The sequence below is a fragment of the Hyla sarda genome, chromosome 10 (genome assembly GCF_029499605.1).
Source record: "Hyla sarda isolate aHylSar1 chromosome 10, aHylSar1.hap1, whole genome shotgun sequence".
Lineage (NCBI taxonomy): Eukaryota > Metazoa > Chordata > Amphibia > Anura > Hylidae > Hyla > Hyla sarda.
In genome coordinates, this window is record NC_079198.1 from 18,814,646 (window position 1) to 18,839,267 (window position 24,622).

A 24,622-nucleotide genomic window follows, 5' to 3' on the forward strand; every position below is an offset into this window, starting at 1 on the left:
AGAGGCAGTGACGGGGTCATTGCGGTCCCAGAGCGGTGTGGCCCATGACAGAGCTTTTCCAGACAGAAGGCTGACTACGAAAGCCACCTTAGACCTTTCAGTAGGAAACTGGTCCGACATCATCTCCAAGTGCAGGGAACATTGTGAAAGAAAGCCACGGCAAAACTTAGAGTCCCCATCAAATTTATCCGGCAAGGATAGTCGTAGGCCTGAAGCGGCCACTCGCTGCGGAGGAGGTGCAGGAGCTGGCGGAGGAGATGATTGCTGAAGCTGTGGTAGTAGCTGCTGTAGCATCACGGTCAGTTGAGACAGCTGGTGGCCTTGTTGCGCTATCTGTTGTGACTGCTGGGCGACCACCGTGGTGAGGTCGGCGACAACTGGCAGAGGTACTTCAGCGGGATCCATGGCCGGATCTACTGTCACGATGCCGGCTGGCAGGAGGTGGATCCTCTGTGCCAGAGAGGGATTGGCGTGGACCGTGCTAGTGGACCGGTTCTAAGTTACTACTGGTGTTCACCAGAGCCCGCCGCAAAGCGGGATGGTCTTGCTGCGGCGGTAGTAACCAGGTCGTATCCACTAGCAACGGCTCAACCTCTCTGACTGCTGAAGATAGGCGCGGTACAAGGGAGTAGACAAAAGCAAGGTCGGACGTAGCAGAAGGTTGGGACAGGCAGCAAGGATCGAAGTCAGGGGCAACGGCAGGAGGTCTGGAACACAGGCTAGGAACACACAAGGGAACGCTTTCACTAGGCACAAGGGCAACAAGATCCGGCGAGGGAGTGCAGGGGAAGTGAGGTATACATAGGGAGTGCACAGGTGAAGACACTAATTGGAACCACTGCGCCAATCAGTGGCGCAGTGGCCCTTTAAATCGCAGAGACCCGGCGCGCGCGCCCTAGGGAGCGGGGCCGCGCGCACCGGGACAGGACCGAGGGAGAGCGAGTCAGGTACGGAAGCCGGGGTGCGCATCGCGAGCGGGCGCCACCCGCATCGCGAATCGCATCCCGGCTGGAGGCGGTATCGCAGCGCACCCGGTCAGTGGATCTGACCGGGGCGCTGCCGTAGCGAGGATGTTGCGAGCGCTCCGGGGAGGAGCGGGGACCCGGAGCGCTCGGCGTAACAACTGTCATTGAAACAAATTTTTGCTATTGTACTCCATATGGTAAATAAAAAAAAAATCTTTCTAATGTACTTTGTTTGAAAAAAATTAAGTTTTCTATGTTTTATTTGTGTGTAAAAAATCTGCCACTAGGTGTCTCCCTAGTTGTCCGGAGCACATTTACCCCCATCTCTTGCAGACTTTGGACTCCCGTTGGCCTGGCAGAAGTGTAAAATCAGGAAATGCAGCCTGGAGTGCTGAGGGGTTTGTGTGCAGCCTTACCAATCATAGCTCATCTCACAATGAACTGCTCTTGGTTGTGTGTTTTTTTTCTGGGATGAGATGTGACCAAAAATTAGCAATTTTGGACTTTTACGCTGTTCACCGTACAAAATCATTAACATCATATTTGAAAAGTTCGCACATACATTTCCATGTGCGGCAATACTAAATATGGTTTTTTTTCAACTTAAAATTTTTTTGTAAAATGGAAAAAGAGGGTGATTGGGAAGGGGCTTATTTTTAGTTATTTATTTATTTATTTTTAGTTATTTATTTAATATTTTTTCCCCCATAGAGGACTGTTAATAGCAATCACTTCATTGCTATTACTGTTAAGTAATATTGACTATCCACTTGTACAGCCTGACAAAAGGCAGACCATACAAGAGGATTGCAGCAAAGCAGCACGGAGCAGGTGAGGGGACATCCAGTCGCCATTTTCATTCATTGGACCCCCGCAATCAGGGGTCTGATTAGGGTCACTAAGCACAGGAGCTGCTTTAAATGCTGTGATCAGTATTGATTATGACATCTAAATGGTTAATGGTGGGCAATCACTTGATCATTGATGTCCAGGCTACTGAACAGAAGTCTGGACCTGGTATCCAAAAATATACCTTGCGGTGGCTAAAACAAACATTTATGCCCGGCCACCTCTAGAGGTTACAATAGTTTATAAACGTAAGTTGTCAGCTACTATTTCTTATAAATTCTTTTCCATCCTCAGAGTCATCAGAGAATAAAAATGAAGACATTCCTGTTTATGAAAATGTGAAGGTAGGTGAAGGTACATAATGCTTTCATAGTAACAGTATTACAATAATCCTAATTAGAGATGAGCGAATTTACAGTAAATTCGATTCGTCACGAACTTCTCGGCTCGGCGGTTGCTGACTTTTCCTGCATAAATTAGTTCAGCTTTCCAGTCTCCTAGGACTGTATCCACCTTTTCCAGCCCACGGGAGCACCTGAAAGCTGAACTAATTAATGCAGGAAAAGTCATCAACTGCCGAGCCGAGAAGTTTGTGACGAATCGAATTTACTGTAAGTTCGCTCATCTCTAATCCTAATTTCTAGTCCCTATGGGCATCAGTTAATAAGGGAAAGGTCCTGGTGATAACCGCCATGCTGGGGACAAATGGTGCAGCAATAAAACCCTTTAATTTAAGATGCTCAACTTACACTTAAAGGGGTACTCCAGTGGAAAAGATTATTATTATTTTTTAAATCGACAGGTATCAAACAGAATTCTAAATTACTTCTATATAAAAATTGTAATCCTTCCAGTGCTTATCAGCTGCTGTATGCTCCAGAGGAAGTTCTTTTCTTTTTGAATTTCTTTTATGCCTGACCACAGTTCTCTCTGCTGACAGGAACTGTCCAGAGCAGGAGAGGTTTGTCCCTGCTCTGGACAGTTCTTAAAATGGACAGAGGTGTCAGCAGAGAGCACTGTGGTGAGACAGAAAAGAACTATACAACTTCCTCTGTAGTATACAGCAGCTGATAAGTACTGGAAGTAATTTACAAATCTGTTTAACTTTCTGGCACACCCCCTCCCATAGACTTGCGTTGAGGGGGTGGGGCGTGATATCATAATTTGTTCCAATTGCAGCGGAGTACCCTTTTAAACAGCATTTAGAGATCTGCTTTACAGCAGACACTATAGATACCTGGAGATAACTCACTAACTTCTTGTGTTGAGCGCGAATATTCGAAATTCAAATTTTTACCGCGAATATCGGCGTTTCGAGAATATTTAGAACATAGCGGTATATATTTGTAATGACAAATATTTGTTTTTTGATTTCTTCTTCTTCACAGTACACATCACACAAATGATGTGTACTGTGTAAAAAAAAGTGATAGTGTTAGATAGGGTAGGTTAGTTTAGCAGATAGGTTCTAGTGTAGGGTAGAGTGTTAGTTAGTTGAACGATATAATGCGTGCGCACTATACGAATTTCATTACGATTTTTGCATGGAAAAAAAAGTGAACGAAATATTTTGAATTCAAATATGGCCCCTGCTGCTCATCACTACTAACTTCTATGGGAGAATGTACTGAGCATGCTCTTTGACTAAGGCAGAGGTCACTGTGGAGGGAGAGTAAAGGGGCATAAGGCAGGCAGAGGGAGGAAGTAACCTGTGGCCATCACCTTAAAAAACAAAAACAAAAAAACCTTATAGCAAGGTGATGCGTTTCAAAGATTCCCAGAAATATTATGTGTCTTGGTATAATTTCTATTTTCACTCTTATTTTCTTATACAGAGAGCACAGTCAAAGGAAGAATCATCATATATGGTAAGTAGAGATTCATAAGAGCCCCAGGTAGTGGTCAGACCACCAAAGATCTAACTTTGATGGAATGATTGACATGTCAAACTGACACACCATTAAAGGGTTACTCCATTGGGGACATCTTATCGCCCACCAAAAGGATAGGGGATAAGATGTCTGAAAACGGGGGTTCCGCTGCTGGGAACCCCCATGATCTCTGCTACGGCACCGCAGTCATCAGGTGCACGGAGCGAACTTTGCCTGATGAGACTCTGTCAGATACATCTCGTGACATATACCTACAGGGCTGCTGGAGCATTTTGAATTTTAATGGGATTCGTTGAGTTATTTTAGGATGTCTGTTATTATGATTACATTCTGAACGTGAACTAAGACTTTCAACAGTGCATGTACATGACAAGAGCGCAACTGGGTCCCAGAAACATTATATGTAGAACCTGGGCTACAAACTCCATTTAAGGCTCTTTAGTCATTTGTGGTGGACCACCGATGTATGGTGACGGGTGTAGCAGTGTGAGTTGTGGGATCAGATTGTATTAACCCCGGGGGGCAAGATGGTATTAACCCCTAGTGTCCGTGACGCCAGTGTGGTTTTTAGGGTTCCGGAACACCACATGCCCGGACTCTCCGCTATCCCAGTTGCTAGTAGTGAATAGAGAATCCACAACCAGTTATGGTCAAATGGAGGCTTTACTGAGTATAAGACAGATGGAATTATCTTCACAGCTAAGGCCAGAATCCCAGAGAGGTGGCCAGGACCCAGAAGGACCTCGCAGCTTGCTGGACCAATATACTCGTAATTAACTTGACTTGAGATTGGACTTGACTATATGCAGGACTTGACTAGTTTCAGTGACAGCAGACATAGACTTGAGACTTACTGGAATGACTGTAGCTTTTGGGGTCTTCCAGATGCTGATCACTTGCCCTGAGATCTCTGGTGGTTGCTGTCCTCAGTAGCAGATGGAATCTCCAAAGAGAAGAGAGTGAACTGTAATGGCCACCCCTTTATATAGTGGGGGACTGGACTAAAGCCCATTGGTCAAGCTGCAGGTCATAGGTTAAGCTGGTGCTCTCTGGGAGAACATGTGACAACAAATCATGTGACTTTATAACATAACATCCTTGAGACCTCCCACAGGCCCTCTGTCCTACCTATACATAAGGATACTGTCTAGGCATTAAAGTGATATACCCAACATTCTGGAAACAACAGGGGGAGACCTTGCAGGGGAGCCCCCAGGTCACTGAGGGTCTCAACCTGACAGGGCCTAAGGGTAGTACAGGACCACGTCCTGTACTGGGACATCACACAATATTCTACAGTATCTAAGTTTGCACAGCCTTTGTCCTCTCACCTGTTCAGGGTCCATTCAGCCCTTTTTTTTTTTTTGCACCGAACGGACCCCGAATGGGTCGGAGGACAACAGACACTGCCGAGTCCTTGACAGATTTCGTTGACTTGAATGGGGTCCGATGCCTGACCGACAGAGCTCCCTATTCTAGAGCTCTACGGCCGCATGAACGAGCCCTAAGACTTACTAATGTTCGAATGAAATATTTGACTTAAATACGTTCACACGTTCAGGTTTTCTAATTCCAATTATTGAATTCAAAGACTGGACTGGATTTGCAAACAGGAGAAGCCTCAGTTTTCCTTGATACATGCCCCCCCCCACCTTACTCATTACTGATGAATAAACTAACTGCGCAAAACATGAATGGCAAAGTAAATCAGAAAGATAGAAGATTCCAAATACATATGCCCCACAATTCTGTAATGTTGTCAGTATAAAGTGTTTTCTCTTTTATTTTACACTTTATATCCTGTAGCAATTTTCTTATAATTTTTTTTTTTTTTGTCATTTATGAACATTTTCTATATGTTTATCTTGTAGGATTTGCAGTTCAGATCTGAGGACACATACACAGAACTGAAGAGATAGGAGATGGCGATCACTATCACACAAGAATCTCTGTTCATTAGAAGCCAACGATGACTTTAGCCAAACCCAAACACTGCACGGGCTCCACCCTGATCTACATCTTCTTCTCAAGTCATATTTATGGGGGTTTAAAGAGCTAAGATATATTGCGGGGTACGTACAGTAACCCCTCGACCTACGATGGCCCCGACATACGATCATTTCCCCATATGATGGTCTCTCAGAGGCCATCACATGTTGAAGGCAGCATCTACATACGATGCTTTTGTATGTCGGGGCCATCGCATAAACGGCTATCCGGCAGCACAGACTGCTTCAGCTGCCCCCGGATAGCCGTTTAAGGTGCCCCGTGTGGTCCGCTGACGATCACTTACCTGTCCTCGGGGCTCCGGCGCGTCCTCTTCGGGATCCCCTGCATCGTCGGCGCTAGAGATGAGCGAACTTACAGTAAATTCGATTCGTCACGAACTTCTCGGCTCGGCAGTTGATGACTTTTCCTGCATAAATTAGTTCAGCTTTCAGGTGCTCCGGTGGGCTGGAAAAGGTGGATACAGTCCGAGGAGACTCTTTCCTAAGACTGTATCCACCTTTTCCAGCCCACCGGAGCACCGGAAAGCTGAACTAATTTATGCAGGAAAAGTCAGCAACCGCCGAGCCGAGAAGTTCGTGATGAATCGAATTTACTGTAAGTTCGCTCATCTCTAGTCGGCGCTCTCCATCGTCGTCATCATGTCGCTGTGCACGCCGTCCCGTCATCCAATAGGAGCGGCGTGCGTAGCGACGTGATGGCGGCGGAGAGCGAGGATGTCGGGGAAGCAGAGGCCTTGCCGGAGCGTCGGGGACACCCCGGGGACGCGGCGACAGCGATGGAAAGCGACATCCTGGGCAGCGGTGACGGTCCGGAGCGGCGGGGACACGTGAGTATAACTTTCTCTAACAGTGGTCTTCAACCTGCGGACCTCCCAGATGTTGCAAAACTACAACACCCAGCATGCCCGGACAGCCAACGGCTGTCCGGGCATGCTGGGTGTTGTAGTTTTGCAACTTCTGGAGGTCCGCAGGTTGGAGACCACTGTCCTATACTTTACATTGCACGGATGCCTCAACATACAATGGTTTCAACAAACGATGGTCCATTTGGAACGGATTACCATCGTATGTATCAATAATGGTGTTGCAATGTGTGATTTTGTGTATGTTTTTTTGCGTCAAATGGAGCATAGTTGCGCCAAAATTATCAATTGACGAAACGCAAGTTTGTCATTTTGGCACAAATGCAGCCCTACAAAAGGCGCAGACTCCTGCCCCAGAATTCCAGGCAGAAATTTCCGGCTGTGTGGAAGCATCTGAAAAGTGTTACAAAAGGTTCACAAAAGTAAATCATACACAGCTAGGTCCTTTTTGTAAGTTTAAAAACATGTATAAAATATTACAGTTATGTCACGTTCCTAAAGCATATTAAAAACAAAAAAAGGAAAAAAATTATAGAATAAAACATTTTATTTAAAATAAAAAAATAAAAAATTGTGTGTAACTGCTACATAATTATGTTTTGGAGGAAACACAAAGTATTTAAATGTAAACAAACATTTGTAACACACTTTGGTTGTTCAGTCTTTGAATGTTCTATCTCCTTTTGTTGTAGCTACTTTCTCTGTCTTTTTTTTCTTGGTGTAAATTTGCGCCTTAAATGGGTCACTCTCATTAAAACTAATTTTTGCTATTGCACTCCTTATGGTAAATAAAAAATATTTCTAATATACGTCGTTTTAAAAAAATGAAGTTTTCTATGTTTTATTTGTGCTTAAAAAAGCTCAAGAGCACATTTTCCCCCCATCTCATACACAGACTTTGGACTGAAGCCCAAACACAGAAAGTGCAGCCTGGGGTGCTGAGGGGGGGGGGGGGTCCAATCAACAGCATATGGCAGTTAAGTGTGAGAGGAGCTATGATTGGATGAGGCTGGACACACACCCCCTCAGCACTCCAGGCTGCACTTCCTGTGTTTGGGCTTCGGTCCTAAGTCTGTGTATAAGACCGGGGAAAATGTGCTCTTGAGCTTTTTTAAGCACAAATAAAACATAGAAAACTTCATTTAAAAAAAAAAATATATATATATATCAGAAATATTTTTGTGCAATAACAAAAATTAATTTTAATGAGAGTGACCCTTTAACGAACATGATTGCGCCCAAATTTGCGCCAAAACTAAAAGTCGCAATTGAAGAATTTCACACAAGGTGTGATTACAACTGAAATCACGACTTACACAGTCAAATCAGTGATAATGTTCTAAATCATTTGGTGCAATTGATTGTCGCAAAAAGTAACATAAAGAAAATTGCGACAAATACAGTAACAATGCTTTGGAATACTTCACATACGTAGTACAGTACTTTGGGATACACTTTTAGTTAGGAAAAGTGGTAAAGTGTCACTAGTCATTGTCCAGAAGATATTTACAGATATTTGCTTCGGTTCTGCTGGTGTTTGTAGTTCTACTTTATTTTGGTAATCTTGCTGATTGTAACTTGTGCAATGCACTTGCTAAAGTCCAGTTTAAAGGGGTACTCTGGCCTCAAGACATCTTATCCCCTATTCAAAGGAAAGGGGATAAGATGTTTGATCGCGGGGATCCCGCCGCTGGGGACCCCCGCAATCTAGCATGCAGCACTCACCTGCAAGTACTGCCGGAAGTGCTGGAGGCTCTCAGCCGTCACACCCCCTCCCATAGACTTGTATTGAGGGGGTGGGGCGTGACGGCACACGGGGGCAGAGTCGGGACGTCACTCCTATCCCTGTGGTCGGAGGCATGAGACTGAGAGCCTCCAGCACTTCCAGCAGTCCTTACAGGTGGGTGCTGCATGCTAGATTGCGGGGGTCCCCAGCAGCGGGCCCCTCACGATAAGACATCTTATCCCCTATCCTTTGGATAGGGGATAAGATGTCTTGGGGCTGGAGTCCCCCTTTAATTAAGCAAGATATCAGGGGTTTTCAGAAAGGTGGTCCAGGAAAAATGGATCACTTCTTACCTACTGTTTTGGGCTATGCTGTGACACAACGTCCTGAGTGTATCCAGAAGGCAGTCCCCAGTTATTTTGTTTATAACTAGGCTAGTTCTTCATGGCAATAAGGCTTGTTAAATATTTGTTCTCCTGAATGCTACCCTTTCTTGTACCTCTGTAGCAAGGCATGCTAGGCAGGATAACTTGGATAGCTAGAAATGTAGGCAAACTCCCTCATGTGGAAAAAGCTGAAGAGCATGTGTGGTGTCCCGGTACAGGACATGTCCTGTCCCTTTTGTTTGGAGTTCCCTCAGCCAGAGTCCCTCCATGATTAATATGTTGATATTTAATGTATATACTTATATATTTAATTTGTATAGGATACCTCTGTATAGGACCTTAGAGGTCATGTGCCTTTGATTTATGTTATGCTATGGTTTAAGGACCTTTGGGTCATGTGAGATACCCAGAGTTCCAGAGGTCAGGACTGACAGGTTCTGCTAACCAATGAGCTTTTGTCCCACCCCTTGCTGCCACTAAATTCGCTCTCTTGGTCCCTGCACTTCAAAGCAAGCACATCAATCTATATTTCTTCATCAATTCAAGCTAGGCCTGAAGCCTTATCTTCCGCAGCCACTAAACCGTGAGTTATCCAGCTCAAAACTACTAAAATCCTGTGTGACTACTGCAACTCAATTATCTTCAAACCAGTAGCACAGTGACTAGCAAACTAAAGCTCATTGTACTTAGAAGTCCCAGCAAACCTGAACTACAGTCCTCTATACAAAGACTGTTTTGTTACCTGCAGTTGCATAAAATATGCAGTAAAGTTTATTCCGGTTTTCATTAAATATCTACTGTGGACATTCAATTATTTCTCCATACCGTTTCTGGGACGGTTGGCGGTAGGAACATTACTCTAAGGAAACCTCATCCTGGCATCACGACAACATAGGGTTAATACCAGCATACCCTACACTATTACCTGCACCACTTATTCACCACATATGTTCTCACCTTGGAGCCCTCTCCTTGACAGACTATAATCATGGGGGAGATTTATCAAAACCTGTCCAGTGGAGAAGTTACTGAGTTGCCCATAGCAACCAATCAGATCGCTTCTTTCGTTTTTCAAAGGCCTTTTCAGAACTGAAAGAAGCGATCTGATTGGTTGCCATGGGCAACTCAGCAACTTTTCCTCTGGACAGGTTTTGATAAATCTCCTCCCATATCCTGAGAATAGGGGTGAAGCAGACAGTCCTTAGCATTAATTGGCTAAGGGGTAGGGCCGGTGATAGAGTACCACTGCTCCTACAATAGACTTATGGGTAGGAATTCTTCACCCCTCTTCTTTGACTCTTTATAAGACTCAGCCCATGCACAGTGGGGATCAAAAGTTTGGGCACCCCAGGTAAAAAAGTATATTAATGTGCATAAAGAAGCCAAGGAAAGATGGTAGGGGGGAGCTGTTACGACACTCCCCGACAGGTAGAGGAAGCCGCCGTTTGGAATGATCCCCTTCTCCAGGAACGCAGGTTGGTTCCAGCCGACCGCCCAACTCCCGACCGGAGCATACGAACGCGGCCGCTCCCGATCAGCAAATCAATCGAACTCCTTCCATAGCTAGAAGTAACGAAAGCGCTGTCCCAATAGTAATTCCCCCCACAAACAAGACCAGCTACGTCTTGAGGGTCAAACAGGAATGAATTTAATGGGGCTACCTGCCCGGTATTTATGCAGGTCTCCACCAGGTGAACACTCCCCTAGGGGACCTGATGGAAGACTGTAAAACATAGTTGACAGTAACCAATCGCAGTGGCTTCAACATAAGCCCTTCCCACTTTACCCATACCTCCCTCCTCTCTATCCCCCAGACAACTGGGAAGAAATCCAATTATCTCCCAGGATGAAGAAATCCAATTATCTCCCAGGACAGAGACAAATGCCATCCCAGAACACAACAAGAAAATACATTGTAACATATAAAGGACGAAATAGAAGGTGGGCGGCAGCTTCCAGCGGTGTTTGGTAGATAAAGGGTCCGTTTTTAGTTCCATAGGATTTGTTGCTGAATTTTCCTTGGGTCCCAAAAACAGCCACCGCCTCGTGGTCGGCGAAAGACGACCACCTGTACGAATGGAATGGGGAGGTGTCTGCGGTTAACCACAACGTTCTAATTGGGGCCAAGAGGGTAACCAGCAGATGGATCCGTCAAAAGAGCTAAAACAATGCACTCCCGTATCTCAGCCATATGCCGCCCGTATGTAGTTCATTTCAATAAGCCGACCGGAGTGAAACGCTGACTCCAGTCGGCTCATTTTTGCCTCGGATGCGGCACAGCACCTAAAATCGTAGTCGACCACGGTTTTAGGTTCGGTGGAAAACTGCATACGGGGCAAAAATGAGCCGACCAGAGTCAGCGTTTCACTCCGGTCGGCTTATTGAAATGAACTACATACGGGCGGCATACGGCAGGGATACGGGAGCACAAGGTTTTAGCTCCCCCCAGCCGTATGCGGTCCCGTATTGGTAAAAACATTATGTGAACCTAACCTTAGGCTACAGCCACCAGAACTATGTTCAGTGTAGAAGCTGGTACTTTTGCTCTAGGCCACCACAAATTCACAAGCCTCCCTCTCATTGAGGAGGGGAGCATGCTGGGAAGACGTGATATGCATTCTCCCAGAATTCCACTCTATGGAGATCTAGTGGCCAGCAGGCACCAGATCACAAGGCCCCAACTCTCAGAGAGTAAGGAGTATAGATAAGTGGATTTTTCTAAATCCAATTTTATTGAATTGGTTGGCCATCTTGACTCAAGGGCTAAATATGATTTGGAAGTTCCCCATTTGTCCAGAATAGTTGTTTATGACAATTTGAGGCTGCCTAACCCCTTTTTAAGCTCCTTTAAGGGATACTCTGCCCCTAGACATCTTATCCCCTATACAATGGATAGGGGATAAGATGTCTGATCATTGGGGGGGGCTGTCACGCCCATAAACATGAATGGAGGGGGTGTGATGTCATGACCATGGCCACCCGAATGACATTAGTATTCACAATGTCAGGGTGCCGGGCTGGAGATGGCGGGTGGGATCCACATTCGTGCTCTTATGCTCCAGCAGAAGCTTTTACTCTTTCCATGATGGGATTAAAGGAGTACTCCGGTGGAAAACTTTTTTTTTTTTTTTTTTACTGGTGCCAGAAAGTTAAACAGATTTGTAAATTACTTCTATTAAAAAATCTTCATCCTTCCAGTACTTATTAGCTGCTGAATACTACAGAGGAAATTATTTTCTTTTTGGAACACAGAGCTCTCTGCTGACATCATGACCACAGTGCTCTCTGCTGACACCTCTGTCCATTTTAAGAACTGTCCAGAGTAGGAGAAAATCCCCATAGCAAACATATGCTGCTCTGGACAATTCCTAAAATGGACAGAGATGTCATCAGAGAGCACTGTGGTCATGATGTCAGCAGAGGGCACTGTGTTCCAAAATGAAAAGAATTTCCTCTGTAGTATTCAGCAGCTAATAAGTACTGGAAGGATTAAGATTTTTTAATAGAAGTAATTTACAAATCTGTTTAACTTTCTGGAGCCAGTTGATATATAAAACAAGTTTTTTCCTGGATAACCCCTTTAATTAGCCAGATGAAGAAAGAAAGACGCTGCTGTGATGTCAGCGTGCTCTTGGAGGCTTGTGAACACCGTCGTGCATACCAAGCCTGGTGATTTGCATAAAGAGAATAAGAAGGATAATGGACGAATAGAGCCACAGGTCAGCCCGTGGTAAGTATCATTATCACCTATGTCACCCGCACAACAAGCCTGTACCAAGAGGTTAGTGTGGGTGACACTGATAACAAATCCCTCTTATTACCTCATTTGTGTAACACAATTTTTAGCTATACCTCTTAAACCACTGAATGGATTGGGGGAAACAAATACATTGTTTGACTCCGGATGAACCACACCACATACCTGTATATTCAGGTAAGTTAAACCATCTGTCAGTTTCCCTTTTAACAGTGTTCAGGTAGTGTTTAAAGGGATATTCCGGGCAAAAACATTTCATCCCCTATCCAAAGGATAGGGGATAAGATGTCTGATCGCAGGGGGCCTACTGCTGAGACCCCTCGCAATCTCCCTGCAGCACCCGCTTGCTATGCGGGTGCTGAATCTCCAGTTTTGGAAACCTCCTGATTTCCGGGATTGGGGACGTCACACCACACCCCCTCCGTTCATGTCTATGGGAGGGGGCGTGACGGTAGTCACGCCCCCTCCCAAAGACATGAGTGGAGGGGACGCGGCATGCGGTCCCCAATCCGGTCTCAGCAGCGGGCCCCAAGCGATCAGACATGTTTTTGCCCGGAATACCCCATTAATAAAGGGATGTTTCAAGATATTACAAAGAACACGTATAGGATGTCAGTGCGGGATCGGTGGGGTTCCCACATTTATTGCTTCATAAGACTTTCATAATAAAGTGCTGCAGCTTGTATGTCACATGAAACTTCCTCATTCTATGATAGATCTACAGGAGAATCACACAACGGTCCGTCATCTGCCATGAGGGGATTTATAATAACAGGTAAGATTCCTATACATACCAAGATACCTCCATAAATCAGGGACAGTAAGTGACCGTTCTGAGAATGTATTAATAGTGCCCTATACTAGGTGGACAGAACACACATGTATTTGTCTTCTCCTTGTCACGTAACGTATTCCATGTAGCTATGCTACTCCAGGACTGTTCTGTGACTGTCCGCAGAAGACTGTGGTATACAGCAGTGTCTAGGGTGCCTACAATAACCCCCATGTGCTCAAAACATTGGTGCCAAGACATGGGATATATGAGGAAAAAAGTCAACTCTAATTTCTTGTTGAGTTAAAGAGTAGCTATCACTAAATTAAATTTCCCTATTCCCCCTCCCCATCTGTCCCTGACACTAACTACAGCTATCCCTATCTTTATATTTCTACAAATCCCCATAAAAATACCTTATGTTGAACTGCTGCAGGAGCTCAGAGTTGAGCTCTCTGGTGAGGGCAGAAAGTGGGCGTCCCCGGCAGGTGCGACGTCATCTGAAGCCTGGCCGGGGCTCGCTTCCGCCCATCTCCTCTTTCTCCTGCAACTCGCGCGCTGCAATGAATGAGGAGAGGGAGATTCAGGGGGGCAGGAATATTTAAATTTTGTGCGCCGCATTTAAATATCCCCACCCCCTGCATCTCCCTCTCCTCATTCATGTGGACGCGTGTTCCGGACCACGCTGTGCCACGCTGCCCGGCCAGCGTTGGTCTGAACGTGCTGAACGTCAGGGGGGAAAAGTAACTCTGGGCCATATAGGGTGACACCTAGTGGCCAGGTTTACAAACGTAAAAAAAAAAAAAAACACATATAACACGATTTTTTTTTTATATATAAAATATGTTAGAAACATTTTTTTTACATAATCTATTTAATAAAAAAAATAAAATTTTAATGAGAGTACCCATTTAAAGCGTACCTGTCATTTCATAGAAAAGAATACTACTTCTATATGTTACTCATTAGGTAATGCAGATTCTTTACATGTCTTTTTATGTGTCTTGCTTCTGTGTTTGGCTAACAAATCCCTCTGTTCTGCTGCTCTCTCATTCTGACATCCACTGCCCAGGAAGGGGCATGTCTGAGACAAGCACTGAGCCCCGCCCTCACTCACCATGCATTTAGTTCCTCTGCTGGGCTGGGTCTCTTCAACCAATCACTGCTAGCTGCTCTGTAACCCCCCCCCCCCCCCACTTCCCCTCTCGGTTTTCAGACAGGAGTCTAATAGACCGGACAGGAGTGAGCACAGAGGAGTGCTAGTCCCGCCCTCACTTCCTGGACTTTGTCCCAGCCTGTGCTTTAGTTGGGACAAAGTTGATTCTGCAGTCATGATTTCTATAGAAAAGAGATTTTTTTTTTATGAAGGATATTAGAAAGGTTAAACATTTGCCAAGATGTAAAACATAAAATAATTTTTTTGGGAACACAGGCGCTAATGGTTTGCTGAAGCTACTATATCACCAAAAATGGGCCCCTGATCCACCATTAATGTTGAATCTATTATTTAAAAAAATTATATCTAGTGGTGCCAGCGCTACATAAAGATGTATGCCTTAAATTCAAGATTCATAAAGTAATCCCCACACATTCAATAGTATGCTATTATACCTTTCTGATGGAATATTAGGGTTTTAGAAATTAAAGGGGTATTCCAAGAATTTTTTTTATTTGACTATGCTACAGGGGCTGTAAAGTTAGTGTAGTTCATAATATAGTGTCTGTACCTGTGTGTGACGGTTTTCTCACAATTCTTATGTGATTTTTCACCCCAATATTGATTTTTACCAGCATACAAAATGACTGTTGTCTCAGATTTTTCCCAGGTTCCAATGTGGCCGAGACCTGACTCACTAGTCAGCTGATGACAGGGAGCCTGTCTGCTTCAATGGGTGGAGCGATTGCTTGGTGGGAGAGAGATCAATCTGCAACTAATGCAACAGCTGTAGGCTTCCTGATTGGAAAACACAGGTCTTTTGAATGGATGCAGCTCAATTATGTTTCAATGGGTAGGGTGGCTGATGTGTGGAAAGGAGGAAAATGGAATTGTGGGATTTGTAGTCAAAAAAAGAAAAGTCAAACAGGAAAAACCAGTTCACAAAAAGCTAGCCACAGTGTTCTGGTAATCTCACAAGACAAGCACAGATCCTTCCTAAGCATGTCCATTACTGTCTGCCAGGTAAGTACTAAAATCACCTTATAGTGGAGAACCCCTTTTATATAGGTCTGTATTCCTTTAGTTACAATATATCTGCAATATATCTTTACTATAGAGAGATTGCCGGCATATACCTTTATGCAATGCAGATGAAAGCGCATCACAAAAGGGTAAATGCTGGCAATCTCTCTATAGTAAAGATTGTATTCAGATATATTGTAACTAGAGGAATACAGGCCAATATGTACAACATATACAACATTTTTAAATCTGACAGTGCTCTATTAGCATGAAATAACATATTCCTTATTTTTTATCTGTTTCCTTTTTCTGATTGTATTTTTTTTAGTACATAATAATGGGACAACCATCTTTCCTAAGCTGTATTGTACAGCATTTAGAGAGATGCTTTACAGTAACTCCCATGGACACAGGCAACAATAGATTGGACTTGCCCCATTGATATGAATGGGAAATGTTACTGGGCATTCTCTGTGACCTTTGAAGAGCTCAGTCCACAGGGAGGGAGAGGCTGCACTGTGAACATGATCTATTGTCTTCTCTATCTGCTAGTATCACCTTTCACTATAATGCTGTACAGATCACTTTCCAGCAGCCTTCATGGAAAAAATAGGATGTGCCGGCTTAGTTTTAGGCCTAGTGGCTAGACTAAAAACAACAAGATTTCCGGATTATTTTATGTCATAGACCAGTGTTTTTTTTTTAACATGAACAAGTGTAGGGTATTTTAGAGTATTTATGGTATGTAGTCAATAGTACCCATCAAAGTGATCCAAGGAAGGGACTACAAGGTCATGGGAGCCCAAGGCTGGTCTGATTCTAAAAAAAATCACAAATTGCTGGAAAATTCCGGTGTCAGGACCCACAGGGCATTGGAACCGCTGTCTGGTCAAAATGCCCATGCTGAACCCTGTCCACTGTAGTGTTGAGCACGAATATATGGGTATTTAAGCATCGAAATCAGACCACAGAGCAATGGAAGAAGATGGCCTGGTCTATGACATGTGGGTGGCCAGGTATGTGTCTATCTCTTACTAGTTGGTAGAAGATGGGACCACTTCTTTGGGTTTCACTGTCATGCACTCTTACCAAGTCCGGCTCCTTAATCTATTAAAGGTATGTGCCTTACTAATACCTGTAACATACTCTTCTTATCTCTTGTAGTTCTCCTCTGCCTCACATTGGATGTGACCAGTGGAATGATCAGTATCCAGCTGATCCCTCAGTATCCGATGATTAATGGATCCGTCACCCTGAGTGTTACCGGCATCATTGGGGACATTGAGGCTGTCGTCTGGTATAAAGGAACAAATGCAATGTCTCAGTATCAGATCTTAGCACATGTTCCTGGTAGCACTCCACCATTATTTCATGGACCTCTGTACAGTCCTAGGTTCTTGGCTTTCAATAACGGATCGTTACAGATTATTGCTCTTCATACCACAGATGGCGGGAATTATACTGTCACGGTTGGTACTGTGAAATCCACACAGAACCTTCTTGTGAACCTGACTGTCTATGGCGAGTATCCATCTCCCTTTTTACAGTTGTTATAAGCTCACACTGCCCTTCACATGAGGACCATCAGCTTCCATTTTCTAGACTGCATTTGAAAAGAACTTGCTCTACAGCGCCACCTAATGAACATAGTTTTCCTTCAATGTTTGACACTCAAGGGGCGTTAAAATACAATTGAAGAAAGCTTCTCGCCAGCCAGTCCCCTGCTCTGTAAAGATAAGATACAAGAGCCCAGAAACAGCAGTTTACACCTGGGTATCCCCCCTTCTGGAAGAGATTCTGGTATAGCATATAATCCCCAATCATGTTTGAAGGCTCAAACATGGATTTCAGGGAAAGCTACCTCCAGTAGGTTTCATTGTAGAACAAGATCTTTTGCTTTTGGAGCATTATATGGCTTTTAAGACATAATACACTAGTTAGCCAGTCTCCCTTTTAGGGCAGTGGTATGGACGTGGAGCCCCAATCCCTACCTGCACCCCTGTTCCTACTTTGACGATCCACCTCAGATATTTCAAGGCAGAGGGGTAACCTGGGTCACAAACAAAGTATTCAAAGAACAGCAATACACACGTAGTATAGGACTTGTGGCTGTGGCCTGTATACATCTAGTACCTTCAGACAATGTGGAAGACCGGCACCACATGGGGATAAGATGTCTGATCGCAGGGGTCTCGCCATTGGGGACCCCCGTGATCTCGGCTGCGTGCCGGATGACTGGCGATGTGGAGGCTTGTGATGTCACAACCACACCCCGCTCGCAACATCATGGCCATGCCCCCTCAATGCAAGTCTATGGGAGGGGGATGTGACAGCCGTCACACCCCCTCCCATAGACTTGCATCGAGGGGACGTGGCCGTGATATCACGAGCCTCCGGAGCTGCACCTGACGCTCTAAATGAACGCTGGGTGCAGCAGAGAGATCGCAGAGGTCCCCAGCGGTGGGACCCCACAATCAGACATCAAGATGTCTAGGGGCAGAGTACCTCTTTAAGTACTTACTGATACCCAATACCCAATGTTAACATCAGTTTAGTGCTATAGAATGTTTAGAACCCTATGCATACGCCATAAATGTCTGAGATGGGAATAGTCCAGTAATATGTTAAAAACACTTTACGCCTTAATATTACTATTTATTATTGCTTAGATGTTTTATTACTATTTCATGCTCTTTTTATTTTTTTTATTTTTTTTTTTGCTTTTTGTAGAAACAATAATTGATAAAAATGACAATTACATAGGACTTACACCTGAATCTATACTTGGACTTGCCTTTGCCGTAATCTTTGGAGCTCTACTAATAATTATTGGAGGCGTCTGCTTATATTGGAAATGTCTGACCAAGAGGATGAATGGTAAGAGGAATACTGGAATGTCTACTATCAGAACGACTACTAGTCATCACCAAGGTTTAGGTTGTTAAGAAATAGAATTTACAAAACACAGGCCAGCATACTACGTCCTACTTTGTGATCTGTATTTAACAAAAAAAAAAATATATATATATATTCCCCCTGTTCTCTGGAACTTGGACCTATCAGTAACAGTTACATTGGAAATACATCTACAGTACATGGGAAATTCATTGGAAATATAACTCATACCATAGAGGTTACGTCAGCAGCTTCAAGGGATCATGTGATTTGACATGTGATCACTGAGACTGAACTACTTTCTGGTTATGGAGTAGAGAGCCATAAACTCCCTGCTCCTCACTTTCCCTACTAGGCTGCAGGCAGCACTGCATAACATCACTACTTACCTCTACCGGCGTACAGTATACAGCGCTGTATAGCATTACTACTTACCTCTGCCGGGCATACAATATACAGCGCTGCTTAGCATCACTACTTACCTCTGCCATTCATAGCGCAGTACTGTATACTGCCCCTGCTACTAGCAGGACTCAGCTGTGCCCGCAGCTATACAGTCAAGGGTACAGCTCATGCTGGGTAGGAGATATATGTAATATACCTCCTGCTCATTAATAATATACAGTACACCAGCAATCTGCATAGAGCGCATTTTTTGGGGCTTACGCTAAGCTCCAGCTTGGCAATGAACTCTGTTTAGAACATGGCTACCGCTACTAAGCCTGTAAGGTAAATTTTTACATTCAGAAAAAAACATTTATTTAAAAAAAAAAAAAAAAAAAAAACCTCAACCAGAGCCCTCCTTAATCATTTTATAAAAAAAAATAAAAATATAAAAAGATATTAAAAAAAAAAAAATCTGGTCATCCTAGTATCAGAAGAGAAGAAGAGAAAAATCCCCAAAAATTGGAAAAATGCCCATAAAGGGCATAAAGCAGTGTTTACCAAACATGGAGCCTCCAGCTGTTACTAAACTACAACCCCCAGTATACTCAGGAAGCCTTTGGCTGTCTGAGAAACATATTAGGGGGGGGGGGGGGGGGAATTTGTAAAGGAATTTTTTTTGCAGTAAAAGGGCGCAGAAAAGTCGCAGTTGTGTTGCATACCACTTTTTTGCGCCTTATCACTGCACTGCAGATTACTAAGAAGTGACTTCAGATAGTCTTATCTGTGTTAGCGCATGCAGTGTCAGGAATTTATCCCTTTTTTTAAAGAAAGTTTTTACATAAGTCACCACCAGGCCGGAACCATACTTAAAAAAAATGACTGGACTATCAGTGGTCTTCAACCTGCGGACCCCCAGATATTTCAAAACTACAACTCCCAGCATGCCCGGACAGCCAACGGCTGTCCGGGCATGCTGGGAGTTGTAGTTTTGCAACATCTGGTGGTCCGCAAGTTGAAGACCACTGCTCTATATGGTACAAATCTACAACTCCCAGCATGCCCTGACAGGTGAGGACATACTGGGAGTTGGAAATGTCGGAACCACTAAAATAAAATGTTGATGGTCCCGTGCAGTGAACAGCGCAAACTTAAAAAAAAAATTCCTAAGCACAAAATTGCTGATTATTGGTCACATAACATTCCAAAAAAAAAAAATAAATAAATAAATGTTTTTAGTAAAATGCCACATATATGCAAAAGTGGGACTGCTAAAAGCTACACATCATGGCGCTAAAAATAAGCCCTCATACAGCCCCAGTAGTTAAGTAAAATAAAGTAAAATAAGAAGGTTACAGGGGTCCGCAGAGGGTCAACAATACAGAAACACGCAGCACTTATCACAGTCACTTTTGAAATTGGCTGTGCTGGGGTAATTCCCCCTAGCCGTGTATGGCTTAGACAAATTCATCATATGCTCTGCGCCATATCATAAATTTGACGCCCGTCTGCACTTTCACAGCTGAATATTTTTAACTGCAAAACACGTCTACCACCGACAATAATGATAGATTTTCCCCCCAACCCCCCATCCCCCCATCTGTGCACATATTTTAGGCATTTTTTCAGGGGGAGTAATTGATTAATCAGCAGTTTTTTATTGTTGATTACTAGGGATCGACCGATTATCGGTTTGACGATTAACGATTTTGGACGTTATCGGTATCAGCAATTACCTTGTCGATAATCCGATAATGCCGCGCCCCCCGCACGGGCGTCAAATTTATGATATGGCGCAGAGCATATGATGAATTTGTCTAAGCGGGGGGGCGGGGCATTATCAGATTATCGACAAGGTAATTGCCGATACCGATAACGTCCAAAATCGTTAATCGGATTATCGACAAGGTAATTGCCGATACCGATAACGTCCAAAATCGTTAATCGGTCAAACCGATAAATCAATGATCTGCAGCGGCGTCGCCAGGGGGGGGGGGGTGAGAAATAGCCGATAACTTATACTGGAATATCGGAAAAAGTTATAGCTATCGGCCTTAACCTCCACAGATTATCGGTATCGGCCCTAAAAAGATCGATATCGGTCTATCCCAGGGAAAAAATCGATTACCAGGGGGGAAAAAAATTGTTTTTACATGCGTTTAAAAAAAAAAAAAGGATATTTTTTACATTTTTACCCTGTATGAACATAGCTTAGCAACCCTGGAGAGGAGGAGACTTGGCATGCTCCGGTGGTAGCATTTGCAGTCCTGTTCTGTCTTTATTATATATTGTGCCTTATTTAAATCCTTTAAAACTTTAAAAGGTACCTTTCATGAAAAAAACTTTTGATATATTATAGATTAATGTATGCAGAATAACTTTCCAATAGCATGTTATTAAAAATTATGCATCTTTCTATATCATTTTCCACGTTGAAAAAATGACCACTAGGGGTCTCCCTACCAGTCCTTTTTTTTTTTTTATAGATTTCAGACTCATGCTGGAGTCCTAAATCTCAGACTGCAGCCGGGACACAGACAAACTCAGCACTGCTCCCTGCCAGGGAGTTTGTCTGTGTCCCGGCTGCAGTCTGAGATTTAGGACTCCAGCATGAGTCTGAAATCTATAAAAAAGGACTGGTAGGGAGACCCCTAGTGGTCATTTTTTCAACGTGGAAAATGATATAGAAAGATGCATAATTTTTAATAACATGCTATTGGAAAGTTATTCTGCATACATTAATCTGTAATATATCAAAAGTTTTTTTCATGAAAGGTACCCTTTAATGAGAGCCTGATGCATGTTTTGCCCCACCTGCCAAATAAAATTTACCCTCCTGACCTTATTAAAATATCTTGCAGCAGGTATGACCTGAACTGAGCTCCACTGAACACAATTTTTTTTTAGGGTGGAAGAGTGACATCTTGTGGTCAAATTAGATTACTACACCATTCTCTCTAATACAGTAGAATCTCTCAATAGCGGATACTCAAGGGGAATAAAAAAAAGTGTCCACTCTTGAGAGATGTCCCTTATTGGAAAAAAGGCTCAAAAATATTCCTAAATGATGGAATATTGTCCTGTACTCACTACAGAGTGTAATTACCTATAACACATGATAAAATGCAATATTACTGTAGAATTTCCCAGTGTCGTTTAATCTCCTTTTCTAACCCCCTGTATGATTTCATCCCCCCTGTTATACCCTGTGCCATCCTATTTCTGTGTGCATTGTGCCAATTTCCCCCCCCCCTTACCCCCTGTGCCACATCATTTACCCTAGATCCCCCCTGTGCCATATTCCCCCTTTATTACCCTTTGTGTAAATTCATCACCCCTCTGTTTATGAAATGGCACAGGGGGATAAAGGGGGAATGAAATGGCACAGGGGGGTTGTAAAGAAGGGGTGATGAATTTCCACAGAGGGCAATAAAGGGGGAAGTAAATAGCACAGGGGGTCAAGAGGAAATTATGTGGCAGGGGGTAATAAAGGGGGGGGGGATTTGGCACAGGGGAATAAAGTGCCACAGGGGGATCAGGGAAGGAGGGGGGTGAATGATGTGGCCGGTGGACGTACAGAAGAAGGAGACCACTGTTTAAACATTGGTCTTCTGCTTCTGTGCTTGGGCTTCTGCAGGGGGGTGCAGCCGGGGCCTGGGACCCTTACTGGGGTATTGGCTGTACCCCCTGATGGAGGCCCTGTGTACAAGGTCCACAATAGGGGGAAAAGCCTAGTTTTACCCTATTGGGAGTGTTTTGTCCCCTATTGTTCCCTTCCGGGTGTGTCTGCATTCGCTACTGGGAATGTCCCCTATTCTGAGGGTGAAAATACATTAAGTCTTATGGGACTCTGCTGGGGAATTAAAAACTGTGCACTATTGGGAGGCGTCCTCTAAGGGAGATTTTACTGTAGTATTTCTTTAATGCAGCATTACGGCACCACCATGTCTCTGTGGCAATATATAACTATTTAAAAAAAAAATAATAATAATTTTTTCAGTGTATTTTTTAGATGTCTTTGGAGTAGGTTTTTAAATGGGCACTGTCATTAAAATAAATGTTTGCTATTGGTAAATATAATGGTAAATAAAACATCTTTATAATGTACTTTGTTTAAAAAAAAAAAAAAAAAAAAGTTGTTTTCTATGTTTTATTTGTGTTTAAAAAAAGCTGCCACTAGGTGTCTCCCTACTTGTCCAGAGCACATTTCCCCCCCATCTCTTGCACAGACTCTGGACTCCTGCTGGCCTGGCAGAAGTCCAAAACCTGGAAATGCAATCTGTAGTGCATTGGGCAGCCTTAGCCAATCATAGCTCATCTGACACTGAACTGCACTGGGCTGTGTGTAGCAGAGTGAGGGAGGAAGTTCTCCCCTGTATGGCTTCAGATGATGTCACGCCTGCTGGGGAACACCCCCTCCCAGTCTGTGAATCTGACTGAGCTGGGAATACATAGCAATATCAAGGTAGAAAACTAAAAAATAATAAAAATAAAGGCAGGGGGTGGTTTATCATGATGGGGGCAGTGAAATGGGGGGATTTTAAAATTTAACAAGATCATGAGAGGTACTCTTTAAATAAATTCAGCGACCATAAACGATGATTTACACATTTTTGCATTCCATATTTTACACATTATAACAATGTTGTCATTTTATGTTGTTTTTGTGGTAATTTATGAATATTTCTATTTACATGTTTCTCTTGCAGAGTTTGCAGTTTAGATCTGAGGACACATACACAGAACTGAGGAAATAAGATTTTGTGTTCCCTCTCACATAAGAACGCTGACTGACCTTGAACACTGACTGAAGTTCATCCTGATCCCATCCTCCATCTTTTCTCAAGTATTGTCTAGACAAATGAAGACTTTAGCTGTCCCTGTGTATACAGACCTTACCACCAAGACCCAGGCCAAATTCTGATTCCGTTGTATAAAGTGCACTCAGAAGGTGAGCACGCTTCATACCAGGTGGGTTCCGGTTGCCTGGACCCACAGCTAAGGCCATTCATCACAGATCGGTCCGATTTCCCGCATTAAAGGGGTACTCTGGTGCTCAAGGACCTCAAGCCACACCCCTCCCATAGATATGAATGTAGAGTTGTGACATGACGTCCCAAGTGGCATGGCTGTGACATGACGGCAACTGCTGCCAGAACCCGGCATTTGTTTGGAACTGCAGGAGATCATGGGGGGGGTGGAACAGTGGGACCTCCGCGATCAGACATCTTATTACTTATCCTTTGGTTAGTTGGTTTGGAGTATCCGTTTAACCCTTCAGACCCTTCGGTGTCCAAAATGGTTAAAAAGCATTCCCGGCTAGCTCAGGGAGCTGATCAGGACCACCGCAGCAAAATAGGGTGGGGGGTCCTGATCAGGTCAGAGGACAGGCGGAGGTGCCCTATCTGCCACTTTCCCATCAGATCGGTGCTCCAACACCGCAAACAGCCTCAGCAGCCCGTACTAATGGAGCGGCAATAACACTGATCAATTGCCTATTCTATGTAGTATTTTCAAGTTGGACCTGAGGAAGGGAAGCAAGTAGGTGCCGAAACACGTTTTCCCATTGTCGCTTATCAATAAAATCAGATGGTCTTGTACGTCTGTTTTAGTTCAGATGTCTTGGTAATAAAATACATTACAAAAGTGCATATAAAGACCCCCTTTTGTTCTTCTACTACAGCTGCTGAATAGAAGTAAATAATAATATAAAATAACAAAATGCTCCAAAGGAACAGTTGTCTATTACGAACATCATAGTAGTACAGAAAGTCTCTGTGAGAGGATCAACCGGAAGAAGGACGTGTCTGCGAGGCCTTTTTCCAACCAGAAAAGAACAATGGAGGAGAATAATGAGACTATAGACTTTAACGTACATTATGCAGATCATTGGGTGTCAACATATGTGACCAACATATCATAGCCTTCAATCTTATTAAAACTTT

The 24,622-nt window shown here is 43.7% G+C and overlaps 1 protein-coding gene across 3 annotated transcripts; it reads left to right on the plus strand.

Annotated features, from left to right (window-relative positions):
• Nucleotides 1–10,039: 10,039 nt before the first annotated feature.
• Nucleotides 10,040–24,622, plus strand: CEACAM19 (CEA cell adhesion molecule 19). 3 transcript variants are annotated; one of them, XR_008848406.1, is made up of 5 exons: nt 10,040–10,165; nt 13,164–13,222; nt 16,563–16,867; nt 18,129–18,275; nt 23,387–24,622. XR_008848406.1 is itself a non-coding variant. In XM_056543661.1 (4 exons), exons 1-4 carry the CDS (start codon nt 10,083–10,085, stop codon nt 23,398–23,400), a joined length of 303 nt encoding a protein of 100 aa, XP_056399636.1. In that variant the 5' UTR covers nt 10,040–10,082; the 3' UTR covers nt 23,401–24,622. The 3 variants fall into 3 exon arrangements, 2 of the variants coding, with proteins under 2 accessions (XP_056399636.1, XP_056399635.1); XM_056543661.1 differs by lacking the exon at nt 16,563–16,867; XM_056543660.1 differs by lacking the exons at nt 18,129–18,275; nt 23,387–24,622 and having other exon boundaries at nt 16,563–16,971.